At 38.7% G+C, this 13,078-nt stretch overlaps 1 protein-coding gene across 1 annotated transcript in view; it reads left to right on the plus strand.

Moving 5' to 3' along the window:
• cntn6 (contactin 6) overlaps nucleotides 1–13,078 on the plus strand; it is a 115,586-nt gene that overhangs the window by 83,477 nt on the left and 19,031 nt on the right. Inside the window, exons 10-15 of the mRNA XM_019267247.2 lie at nucleotides 536–678; nucleotides 807–936; nucleotides 1,254–1,404; nucleotides 6,476–6,603; nucleotides 7,185–7,357; nucleotides 9,056–9,173. Coding sequence (XP_019122792.1) covers nucleotides 536–678; nucleotides 807–936; nucleotides 1,254–1,404; nucleotides 6,476–6,603; nucleotides 7,185–7,357; nucleotides 9,056–9,173 — 843 coding nt within the window. The remainder of the gene's footprint in view (nucleotides 1–535; nucleotides 679–806; nucleotides 937–1,253; nucleotides 1,405–6,475; nucleotides 6,604–7,184; nucleotides 7,358–9,055; nucleotides 9,174–13,078) is intronic.

The raw sequence follows: 13,078 nt of genomic DNA on the forward strand, positions 1-13,078 counted from the left end.
ACTGTATTTTCTTTGTTATTTTAGTACTACATTTGATATATTGACCTCTGTTGCTTTCATAATGCATCAGTGCATCTGACAGATCAGGCTACAATGTCATTTAATAAGTAACAACACTTTTGTGTCTCTTTTTTACTTAAGTGTAGTGTTTGAAGCACAATACACACATTTTCATTTCTGTTCCGATCTCCTCTCTATGCTCCTGCAGGTCAGTCTCAGGCGCTGACTGTGTAATGAGTGACTGCTTCTATAAATCAGGAGCTAATTAGATGCAGATTATGAGTGCTAATTCAATGAAACAAGTAGTGAAAATTTGCCATGGCCTTTTCATGCATGTAAATCTGACCTGAAGACTGTAAAACCACACCAGTGGTCAAAATTTTGGAAACAACTAATAAAACTGACTGTTTACACAATGCATATTGTTACAAAAAGTTGTCGCTAAACTCATCTGACAATTAAATAATGGTATATTTGCAATGCAATGTTTGACATTTTGCCAATAAATATTCATATGTATTGGTATTTTTCATAGATGTTGAACATCTGCAGTGGGTCCAGACACTGAAAGATGCTCATATGGCAATTGATGCAAATCTGCAGTGGGAATGTAAAGCCATCGGTAAACCCAGGCCTGCATACAGATGGTTGAAGAACGGTCAGCCGCTAACAACAGAGGTAGGAGTAACATTGACGTTTGATATTTATGAGAAAAACTTTCATTCATCTCACGAAAAAGAGAAAAGTGTCCATAAATCATCATGAAAGATGCTATCAGACAGTTAATCAGCTGGCCTGATTTGCAGGGGAGGATCCATGTGGAAGCTGGTCGACTGACCATATCCAGGATTAGTCTGTTGGACTCTGGGATGTATCAGTGTGTGGCAGACAATGAATATGGAGCTGCCTATGCCAGCGCTGAGCTCAAGGTTGTAGGTAAGCATTTAGTGTTTTATCATTTACAGTGAAATGAACTGATGCCCCAGGCGAACTGTCCATACATGGTGTTGTCAGTGGGATGAAAGTGCTTCCATTCTGAAAATAAATGAATAAATAAAAAGCGGCTGGACTGACTCCTTGCTGAGCCCTGGCTTGCTCTTTCATTTACATAATTCTTTCACACAATAGCCAAGTCTGCTGGTGAAATATAATTTCCCTAATTGCTAGTGATGCACTTGACATTTCTGCTGATGCACAGCTGTTGCCCCTCCACAAAGCGAGACAAATGGCCTTAACACGGGTCTGTTCCTCAGCCTCCCCACCTGACTTCACCCGGCGACCCGTGAAGAAGTCCACTGTGATCCAGAGAGGGGGCGAAGTGGTCTTAGAGTGTCGCCCTCACGCTTCGCCCAAGGCCACAATTTCGTGGTGGAAAGAAGGCGAGCCCCTGAAGGACAGCAAGAGGTAGGGTATTGTATGCATCGCTGCTCATGCCACTGATGGCATCTGTTAAAGGGTTTTCTCATGTGGTCATTTTTATTTCTGGGACTCATTGTTATTTATGCCTCTGCTCAAGGGGACTTTGGAAGTTAGTGTTGAATAACAGACTTGTTTGGTACAAGAAAGTGTATTTTATTTTTCAGATAGACACCTTATTCTTCACAGAGAAATAGATGTTGGGTTTCTGTTGGCACAGTAGTTTTGACAGGTGCCTTTTGACTTGATTGAAGAGTGAGGCAGTGATAACTGCTCTATCCATGTTTTTAACTTCTTCCTTCCTATGATTTTGTATTTTGGGGGGGGGGGTTTAGGGGATTTTTAGGGGGTGACCAATTAATCAGGGGAGGTCAGTAGTATACATAGATTATGGTATGCATCATCTGATAGCTGAAGATTCATTTGAAATTCATCTTTGCACTGTGTGATAGTTTTTTTTAATCACAAATCTGTAGTAAACATTGACACCACCCTCAAATATTGAAGGTTTATAAGGGTTTAGTGCATTTTCATTAAAGTATATAATGGTGATTCCCATTCTTTGTTATGTCTCCTAAGTTGTCACAGCAGTTTTAAGGTTGATACCAGATTTGGTGTAAAATGTTAACAATTTTAATCACTTGAAAATTGATCACAGTGGTTAAATGTCCCTCCAAAACACCACATTAAGATTTGGGCGATTGGATTGTGAAAACTTAAGAAATTGCTAGAATGACTGCTGTGGATGTGAATTAACATCATCACACGTGAATACAGCTGGATTCATTGGATCCACAAGAGTCTCAGATTTCCCGTCATACCAAATTTATGCAATTCCAAGACTATAAATTAAATCTATAATTACCTCTATGTTTTCCCTGCATAGCTGCATGGGATTATCATGATCTGGGTATGTCTTTAAGGGACACTCATCAACCACCATCACCATTTTCAAAGCCATACCACTTTTTACATTGCCAATATTTAGCCGAACTTTTGAATGTTATTTAGCTGCCTCTCCCACAAGATAGCATGGTTGGTACTAATATATGCCTTAGATTATCTGGGTTCATATGACCCCTTCCTTTTAAGAAAGATTTTTAAAAAAATGATTTATATATACTTTATCTTCACATAGAATTAGATGTTCGTTGTTTATTGACATATAGTAGATTTGTTTGGTGCCTTTTGACATGATGTAAGAGTGAGGCTGTGATCCCCGACTCCATCCGTGTTTTTTAAGGCACAAAATGAAGAGTGCAGTATGATTTAGCCGTTTGAAACTTCAAAGCACCCAGGTTCTCGCAGTTTCGCAGCTCTTCAAGGCAGTCAAAGTGCTGGATGTCGAACAGAGATCCTGCAGGAGCGCTCGCTGTGTGAAGACCACAGAGAAAAACAATCTGACTACATCCTTCAGTGAAAAACCACCTCAGGCTACATGACAAGCCACACCATGTCATGATTTGAGCTCTGAGGCAACACCTACAAGCTAACAGAAATAGTTTGCTTCCGGCTTCAGCAGAGCCTATACACAATAAGAACCAACAGAGTTCAAACGCAGTATGAGAACTGCATTCATTAAGTGTTTGGCGAAAGAGTGGGTTAAGCAAATGTTCATGTAGGTTCATGAAAAGAGGCTGGAGAAAGACCCTGCAAAGTAAAAAAAAAAGACTCAAACTGTTTCCAGAAAACGTCACAATATTTTAGCAGCTATCAACAATCAGTGAAAATCACCTCTCCAGCATGAATCCACTTGCAGCACAGTGGGACTGGAACTAGAGATCTGACCTCCCTACACCAACTCTACTTCTACATCATTATTTTCGGTCAGTGACATACTATTGGAGCATTTCCTAAAGAAAGGTAAAAGTGACAGCTTCCTGGTGTTTTCCCCTTAAGCCATTGTTCAGCATGGTCATTAAACACAAAGCTAAAAGCATGTCTTTTGTGTAAAACACCATCAGAAAGCCATGTCAATCTTAGACTGTGTATTGAGCCAAAATAGCATCACTTTTCTATGAGAGCTTTGCATCCCTGTGAACTTTGGTGAAACTTTAGTAACACCTTACCTCAGTGAGAGGTATTCTCATTCAGATTTATGTCTTGTCAGAAAGTTGTACCTTTTGACCAATAATCTGTTTCAAAACGGGCAATTTAAATTCAGTCAGTGAAGTTATTTCGTCCTCCAATACTTTGAGTTTAACTGCAAGTTTTATTTATTTTGATTGTGTCCTCCGCTCTAAAAAGATGCTAACATAACTTTAAAATAGCATCATTAAAGGTATCATAGTGTACATTTGCAAATAAATCTTCTAATATGCACTAGCTTATGTTGAGCAATAACTGTTAACTTAAATAAGACAGTTAGGACAAGGCTATAATTGGCATTTCACAGCAGAATCACTGGCACTGTGAAAATGTGAAATCTCAATGGAGACAGCTGTGAACATAGAGCGGGGGAGCTGCCTTCTTTTATTAAAGGTGGTAACCAACATGTACGATAAATATTTAAAAAGTTTGACATTTATTCTTCTTTATTTAGGTTTTACTGTATATACATTAATGATAATATTTGAAAAAGTATGTAAGCTAAGCAGCCAAACTGTGGCATATTTTTCCTTATTGTAGTTGCAACAATATTTTGCTGACCACAGTGACATGATGGCATTCGTTTTATGGCAATCAAACCTTTTAAAGTTGAGTTGAGCGTGGAAAATCGCAAAATCGCTGAATTTGTTTTAATGTGAATGCTTTTGATGAATCCTAAAGGAAGCTCCCTGTGTAAATAATTAGAAGTTCACATACATTTACTGGCAGGACATCTCAACAAAGGGTACAATTCACACATTCATTTCAATGCCAAGACAAAAGTGAATGATCAGAAACATGAAGTAATAATCTACCTGTTACTTTTACTCAGTTGATTCTGATTATTCCACTGAAGTAAAATATATTTTGTCCTTTTTCTTTGGAAAAACATTATCCAATGTAGCCAGAAATTGATTTATAAAAACAGCATTATGCAGAAGAACTGTAAAATTTGAAAGTGTAGCACTTTTGAGTATCGAATTTTCTTTGTCTATTAAAAAGCAAACTCGAGATGCTGAAAAAGATTGCAGAGAAGACAGAGTCATGACAATCTGACCAGAGTGCTGTTTAATGTTCTTATAAATCACTGCAGCATATGCCGAGTCTAATTTTGTAGTTTTTATATATTTTTTTTAATTTGTAGTAAAGTGTATAGCTGCTCTCTTTTCTCTGTCTTTTGTTCCTCTTTTTTCTCTTTTCTTTTGGACTCTGCGATCAATACTTACAGCCATATTTCCATAGACTTTCTGTAACTCACTGGACACTGGCTCAACATGTGACCACTGGGATTGATTAGTTATCATGTTTTCCATGGCTTGGTCATGAGGAAAGACAGAAAAATTACCCAGGCATTACCCAGGCAGCCCATTTGGAAAAGAATAGAAATCAACAGCATGGAACGGAGTTTGTCTACAAAGCAGATAGTTCTTTACGTTTCTATTTGTTTTGCAGCTCATTGCCCCTCAGGTCATGTTCTCAGTGTGCCTCAATCACTCAGCTTTTGATATTTTTGTCAATAAATCAGAGCAAAGCACCCCATGTCAGACATGCTCTCTGGGTCTCAGCTCGGCTCGAGTGAATACATATTTATTCTTGGAAAACCAATGTGAAATTGTTTGATTTCGGAGCTGGATGCTCACAGCATTTCTGTTTGATTTACTGAATCCAAAGGTCACGACAGGAGAACATTATCAGCCTCATTTATGCATATGTTTACATGATTTCAAACTTGTATGTGCAATGCTCACTTTCACTGTTTGCTGTTAATGGTTGTCCTGCTACCATAGTCCAGATAAGAGTTGATAATAAATGTTATTACTGTGCGCTTAAAGCAATGTGCTTAACAAGCAGCAGTTTATGGACTTTTTTACCCTTTATTTTGCCTGTCAGACTACACACATGCTGCTTTACCTTTGTGGTGAAGGTTTCTGGGGCTGTATGCAGCCTTCAAACATGTTTTTTTTTCTGCTAATATTTTTATTCACAATTAATATTCACCTTAAGAAAAAAATAAAACAGTTGAACATTAATTACAAGGACAGAGCTCTTTGCATCAGAAAAAGAAAAAAAAAGACTTTCAGTGGGGTTAGTGCATCAATAATAAAGTGGTTCAGAGGTTTGCAAAGCATTCTTTTTTTGTTGTTGTTATGCTGCCATTATTATGGAAGGTATTCATTCATTCAGCTTCATTATGTTCCATCCCCCCTAAGAATCCACCTTACACACTCTCCTGAAACCAAACTATAAAAATAGTATTTTCACACAAAATCTTATTTAATTGTCCACATAACAAAGGGAAATGTAGTTCATGAAAGTAAGTCACAAGCTGTTACACCCAGACTACAATGGGGTCACGGTTCCTCTGTGCACTTGTTGTTTTAGTCACGTTTTTCTTTCAAGCGCTTTCATCAGACTCCAGCTTTTATTTCCCCCACGAGACCAGCCTGACACTTTTTTCAAGTGAGACGCTCCTGTATGCATGTGTCCATGTCATTACTTCTCAGAAACGGCTTATAGCAGGTAGATACTATCTCCACGTGTTGTGGAGCGATAAGGCTGCGGGTAAAGATCCCATTCAAATTGGCTCTCTTCACTGTTACTGTCCTCCTCCTGTCACCCCTTTCTGCCCGGCCCTGGTGACCCTTTGTGTATCCAATTAATATGTACATTTTAGCTACTGTGCTGTCAATACGATGCTGACCCTACAGTGAATCTGTTCTGCTTCAGCTAACATAATTGTTATCTTCTGAGGCGTGTAAATAGACTTTGAGAATAGATTCTAAAGCCTTCAATTGAAAATGAAATAAATGAGGGAGAATAAAAAGTTCAAATGGCTTGAGAAATCACAGCATATATCTCAGCCAGGAAGCAGCTAACTTGGATCGTATCATTGCTCCCCATTCAATTAAGAGTTTAAGAATGAGAGATGTGAAGTCATGACGGGCTGTTTCAGTTTTGTCACTCTCCTCAGACAGACTATCATGGAGGATGGGACTCTTCGCGTCACCAACATCTCCAAAGCTGATGGTGGCAGGTACACGTGTGTGGCCAGAAACCATTTTGGAAGCTCCAGCAGCACTGGGATGCTGATGGTGAAAGGTATTTTGTTTCGTTCTTTTTCCACAGGTTTTTTTTTCACTACTGTACCTTTCAAGCCAAGGGTTTAAACTTTTGTTAAGGGGAGAAAAAATACCAGCTCAAGCATGAAATTGATAATGAAATATATAGCCGTTTTATGTTCCCGCCGGTTTGACAGACGTATAAGTCATCCATGGTTTTGTCAGCTGTGAGTTATTGTTCATGTAGCGGACTGGGGCAAACCACCATAGCCATCTATAGCTGTGAGTGAGGAATATTCTGTCACCGACATTTAATTTAAAAAGAGCTGCTGTAGCATTTTCAGATTTGGGTTTTTAAATAATGATGATTATGGAGAGAGAGTTCTTTTTTTCTCTATCTAGTTGACATTGTGATTGCAGTGTGCTTAATTATTCATTACTGAGTTATGGCAGGCATTCGCTTCCTAAGTGAAGTTATTTAAGGTTACTTAATTACACTGATAGATCTGAATCAGTCTCACTATTCTGGGCAAATTAAGCTTTATTTGGCTAGATTTTATACAGATACAGTTCTACGTACAGCAACAAATGAGTCTGCTATTTTCCTGCATAATACTGTAGAGCCCACCAGGATCGTAGTTCCTCCCTTGAGTTTGGACGCCACCGTGGGACAGAGCCTCGTGTTGCCATGCGAGGTGTCCAGCGATTCCTCCCTGACTCCTGTCTTCAAGTGGTTTTTCAACGGGAAAGCCATTGATTTCAACAGGCAGGAGCACTTTGAGATGATTGGAGGGGTATGTATAATGTATAATGTTCATTTGGTGCCTTTAGGCATAAAATGATCAGTGTCAAGAATTTGACCTTCGTAACCTAGAGCTGGTATTGAAGAGCTGGGATTCCGTAATAGTCTGTGAAATTCATATAAAAAAATTATTGAGTTTCACTGTGCATTAAATTTCCCTTGATGCTGCTCATCTAATTCTTCATCAAAATCTGGATTAGGAATATATGTGCTTAATGGTGACAGGCTTTGTAATAGCAGAGGACCCACTGCAGCCATGATAGTTAAACATTTTATGACCTGCTATACAGAACATGTCTGTCACATGTCTGTGCAAGTATGGAGGCAATTAATATAGCTTAGCTTTAGGACTTAAAACAGAGGGGAACGGCTGACCGAAATATAATCACACGTCACTCTAAATTAAACAAACATGTTAAAGAAACAGTTGGACATTTAGGAAAATATAATTTTTGCTTTTCGGTGGAGAGTTCAGAGAGACAGACATAAGATCGATACCACTTTCATGTGTGTCTGTTAAAAGTCCACTATTTCAGATTTAGGGGGGCTCTATTTTCAGAATATGGCAGAAATAAAATATGCATAATTGTGTTTTCATTAGTGTATAATCACCTGAAAATAGAAATTATATATTCTTTTTTTTTTTTTACCTCAGAATGAGCCTAAAACAAATTAAACGCCGGTTCTAGATAGATTTTCTAGATAGGTTTTTCATCCATTTCACAGCCTAGAAAGGAGAGGAAGTTGCAATCAGGAGTACATTGCTCGATAACACTACATCCTACAAACTGAACTTTTAAATATACTCTACTACTTTTCTGTATGCTTTACAGTAGTAAAAACGAGGGGGGGAGGGTTATGTACAGGACTGTTTCTTGGCTCTGAGCATTCACTTCTAACTTCAGGAAGTTCCGAGTGGGTGGCTTTTGGCTCTAAGTGTCAGACGCTGAATACGTATAATTCAGAGATGCCTGCAGATGCTACAGTGTGTTTGTGTCTGAGGGGAAAACCTGTAAACAGGGATGACATTTCTTTAGCCCAGAGGTGACTTCACTGTATGATCAAATCAATCAATTTCTCCCTGAACAAAGGAGCCTACATTTTTGTAATCACAAGATTTATGCTCCCTTTGGTTGAGCACACCAGGCCCACTGAAGTCGCCTGTACAGCGCTGACATTTCCACAGTGAACATAATCACAACAGCTGTTTAACTTTCCTTCGCTTTTTAACTCAGAGGGACTGATTTTTGTATTCGCTGTATTTCGCTGAGAAAAACATTGAAATTTATATGTGTGTGTGTGTGTGTGTCTGAGTGTGAGCAGCAGTAAAATACGGTAAGCAGCTTTGAAAATTAGTTAGAGAGCCATTCATCTGAGCTGAAAGGGTAAAGTACAAACACTGATTCAAAGAGAAAAAACTGTTTCAAAACAAGTCATTTTTGTGAAGCCTTCCTTAAATTGTAAAACTGAATTAATTTGTTTTGCTAGACTTTCATGTCATTTCTTTCCTCAAGTAGTCTTGTGGTGAATTCTTCCAGGATTCTTTTATGGAGGATTTATTGTGTATGGCTGAGAAAGAAATTGTGTTCCGGGGATTTTCCATACTCCTGTTTTTTGACTTTGACTTTGCTACTTTTGGTGTTTTTATTTCCTCTCCAAGACTTTTATAGGAATGTGTCTTTGTCATTAGGGATTTGCAGGTGACCTGATGGTGAGGAACATTCAGCTAAAGCATTCTGGGAAGTATGTGTGTATGGTACACACTGAAGTTGACACTGTTTCAGCTGCAGCAGACTTAATTGTCAGAGGTATGCCTCTTCCTACTTTCTTATAGCGCTTGTCATTTTCTTGTACTCTCTACGGGGGTTTTCATTGTCTTGGGCTCATTTTTGTTTTTTGTTTTTTTTGTGGTGTGTGTGTGCATGTTGTGTGTGTGTGTGTGTGTGTGTGTGTGTGTGTGTGTGTGTGTGTGTGTGTGTGTGTGTGTGTGTGTGTGTGTATGTGTTAAATTTATGACACACATACCTCTCTGCCGTCAGACACGAGCTGTATCACCAAGATGTCAGTTTCCAGAGATTCAGAGAAAAACAGCTTTAATAGACTTTCAGACTGATAACCCTGAACGTTTTTCAAATTAAAATATTACTTTAATTTAAGAGATACAGGTTACCCAGAAAGCTTTAGGGCTCTCTGAAAAGATCAGAGACTAGATTCATACAAGAATAAAAACACTCTCTAAAGCACCATATATTCTGTGAAGGACATCATTGATGTTAAAACTTAAGTATCTTAAATAACTTGATATACATATATAAGGTGGATGTGCATCAGTGATTAAAGCAATATTACATAGCAACTGGTATTTTTGTAAATATGGACAGCTGCACACGTGTATTTGCATGCAACAACAAAGTTGCAACTCTGTAGCAACTTTGCTAACAGCCAAACATCAAGCAAGGTCAACAACACAAGACATAGCAGCCAGCTTATATTACTTACTGGTCCAAGTCCAACAGCTCAGGGTCTGTCCTTCAGCCTTTTATTTCACCAAGCTCTCTACAATGACTACAATAAAAGTCAGTCCTAGATTTACTCGTCACTCCCTCATTTTCTCTTCTAAGCTTCTTTCATCAGCGTCCTTTTCAATCTCCTCTCCTCTGTCATTATGTTCATAGACTCTGGCTCTGCTTCCTGTCAGCATCCCCCCCCCCCCCCCAAGCCTTAAAATCTCCTCTTCTTGGTCCAAAACACCTGTGGTACAAACACTAACACTTCCCCAGTGCTCTGAGCTCACAGTCCGGGCATCGTGGCAAACAAAATGAACCAACATTAGCTAACAGCAGCTACAGATGGCAGCAGTTTACTTCAGGGAACTCTGTAAATCACAAAGAATTGATGCAGAGCTGCCAGAGTACATCAGAAGGAAAGCAGAAAACATTGTCTCCATGAAATATGATCCTATTTTAGTGAAATATTTTGCAGTGTACGGCTTAGTGTTTCAGATATGATCACCCATGAAGAGTATGCAATGCTTTACGAGTGCATAGTGCAACAACAGGCATACAATGACAGAGACACCATTCACCTGATCACACATCAGTGTAGCATCAAAATAATTTGAATCTGTTATTTTATGATGGATAAATTAGACAATGTTGCTTTAATTAATTCCAGGGTCCCATGTAACGTTTGATACAGCATTCTGGACTTGCAGCATCTTTCTAGTTTGGCAGTAACTAATTGGTTTTATGTGGTTATTGCTCAAACAGTTTATATACCTATTACTTGTTATACAGTTGTCCGTCACTATAATGCGGTTCTCCTTTCGCTGCCTCGCTGTTACGCAGATTTTTTTTGGGTAATTTTGCATGCTTTTTTTTACAGCGTACTGTACAGTATGAACGCGCATTGTGTTCGGCGCCCTGATTAGCTAAGGGAGTACTGTACAAATGCATTCGGCTTGCCAGATTTACATAAATGTTCAATCGCTAGCAGTGTGACTCTGAAGTGCTGTATGTTTGCAGTCAGGGGAACTGTGAAATACGCGTGAGCTACTGGTAATAATTTCTTATGTGTCAAACCTTGTAGATTGATCATTAAAATTAAATTTGTTAAAAATGTTTGGCCTTGAAAACAGGTTTTGATCTTTGGTTTCATTTACTAATACAGTATTGTACTTATTTTTGTTAAACCTGCGAATGTTTGAACTTTGAGAGTGTTTAAATAAGAGACAAATGTGAGAAAATGTTAATGCCTGTTTGAGAAAAGTGTATAAAAGTGTGTGATTAGGGGTTTTACGGACTTAAAACATGTATAATAATTGTAAAAAGTAAAGCTGATTACTTTGCGGGTTATTTTTAGAACGTATCCCCCGCGATAAAGGAGGGACCACTGTACATGACTTATTACCCCTCCTTTTAATTGTGATGCCACCCTTTAATGTGGAGACAAGGTAATGTTACTGTAAGGCAGTTACTTTTTACATAAAGTGCATTTCCATCCTGTTATTATGCGCATTTTCAATTTGAGCATGAAAAATTGCCAGAAAACAAAAACAAACAAAATAAAAAGTCAAAATATCACCAAAAATGTGTACTTCTTGGCTGAGTTGGAAAAGTTGATGAGAAAGTGTGATGGAAACAGACTTAGTGAAAAAATCCAGCCATACTGTATATGAAGCATGTGCTGTGTGATGTGAAGCCAGTGCCCCGCTGAAGAGATGAAAACATCTGTGTGTGGAGCGATGAGGAGATGTCTTCAAATCACTACATCAAACAAACATAAACGCTGTATTTGCATCATGTTTTCTACCTGGTGTTCCTCTGTTTGAGGTCTGTAGCTCTTTTAATTGGATCATGTTATTCTGTGATGATCAAAACCAACTGAACAATCAATGCAGCCAAATGTTTACCTTGAATTCCACAACTTCAAACACTGATATAACAGTTTTGGATGGAAACACACTATAACTGTCACTTTCTTTTGTTTTCTGGAAATGTTAAAATGTGCACTACATATATGGATGGAAACTTGACTACAGTATATTCAACAAACATCTGACTTTATCTAGGTTTTTTTCACCCATGTATGGTGTTTCTGATTCTAAAATGCTTTCAAACTTCACTTGTCAGTTGGTTTGGTGTTATGATTATCTTCTCAGCAAACCTCACACACTTGAGTTCTCTCAGTTCAGTCCGCTTAGTTTAGTTTAGATTTTTTTTAGATAGGGTAACGGGGCGTGCAATGAGCCAGAGAGGCAGTGCTTTTTAAGTAACACTGGCCACAAAAGTGCAAGGCACAGCCTGATGCATTTATACACTATTGAGTACATTTTGAAGTTGAAATGAATGATTATCTTTTGAGTAATGATTTACCTCGATTCAAATGGTCTAGAGAAACAGCCACAGCTCCCACTGAGGATACTGATGTCCTGTATTTCCTTCACATCTTTGCACCTATGTCTGTTATTTAAAGTTACATAGCAGGATGGCTGATCCAATATGTTGACTTGTGTTGTAATCATAAAGACAAGTCCTGAAAGTGGGAGGTAGGTCGCATATGCAAAGAATGCATCCATGTACACGGACACCTGCTGTTTGCATTCATAAAGGTGCAGTGCATTACATGCTTCAAAGAGGTCATGGAATATAAATTGAAGGGCATTGTTGTATTATGTTCTTAGCCAGTCACACTGTTGGTCTAATCCTTTCCACAGCCAGGCACCCATGATGAAACCAAAAACCAAATAGCCAAATGAAGAGGAGGGTCCAGGCCAGCTTGCGAAATAGGATAGTAATACTTTTGTCTGGGGGGTTCAGATTGGCAAAGCATGACATCAAGAGTCTGCAGCCAGAGTCAGGTGGTGCAGCTTTTACATACGGACAGCATGTTTCTCTATGCATAATCCGGGAGTAAGTATTGTTGATACCCAGTGATCTTCTTCCAGCAGCAGGTAGTCCCGCAGAGGGCTCAGTGCTACTTTTGCAGATTTGTGAGCTTAGCAGGAAATCTCATGTCAGTTATCCAAGTCCCGGCCTGTTTGTTTGATCTCAGGTTGCTGCTTTTCCAAATTTCAATGAGGTCCCAATTGAAAATCCAGCCTTGTTTTTGCAAATCCCTGGTCATTAATGGTCTCTGGTGTTATTGTTGATTAATGATCTTGCTCCTCTTGGTTAGATAGTTTGGGCAACCAGGTCCCGAAGCTTTCTCCTTC

Source organism: Larimichthys crocea, chromosome I (assembly GCF_000972845.2).
Source record: "Larimichthys crocea isolate SSNF chromosome I, L_crocea_2.0, whole genome shotgun sequence".
Taxonomy (NCBI): Eukaryota; Metazoa; Chordata; class Actinopteri; family Sciaenidae; genus Larimichthys; species Larimichthys crocea.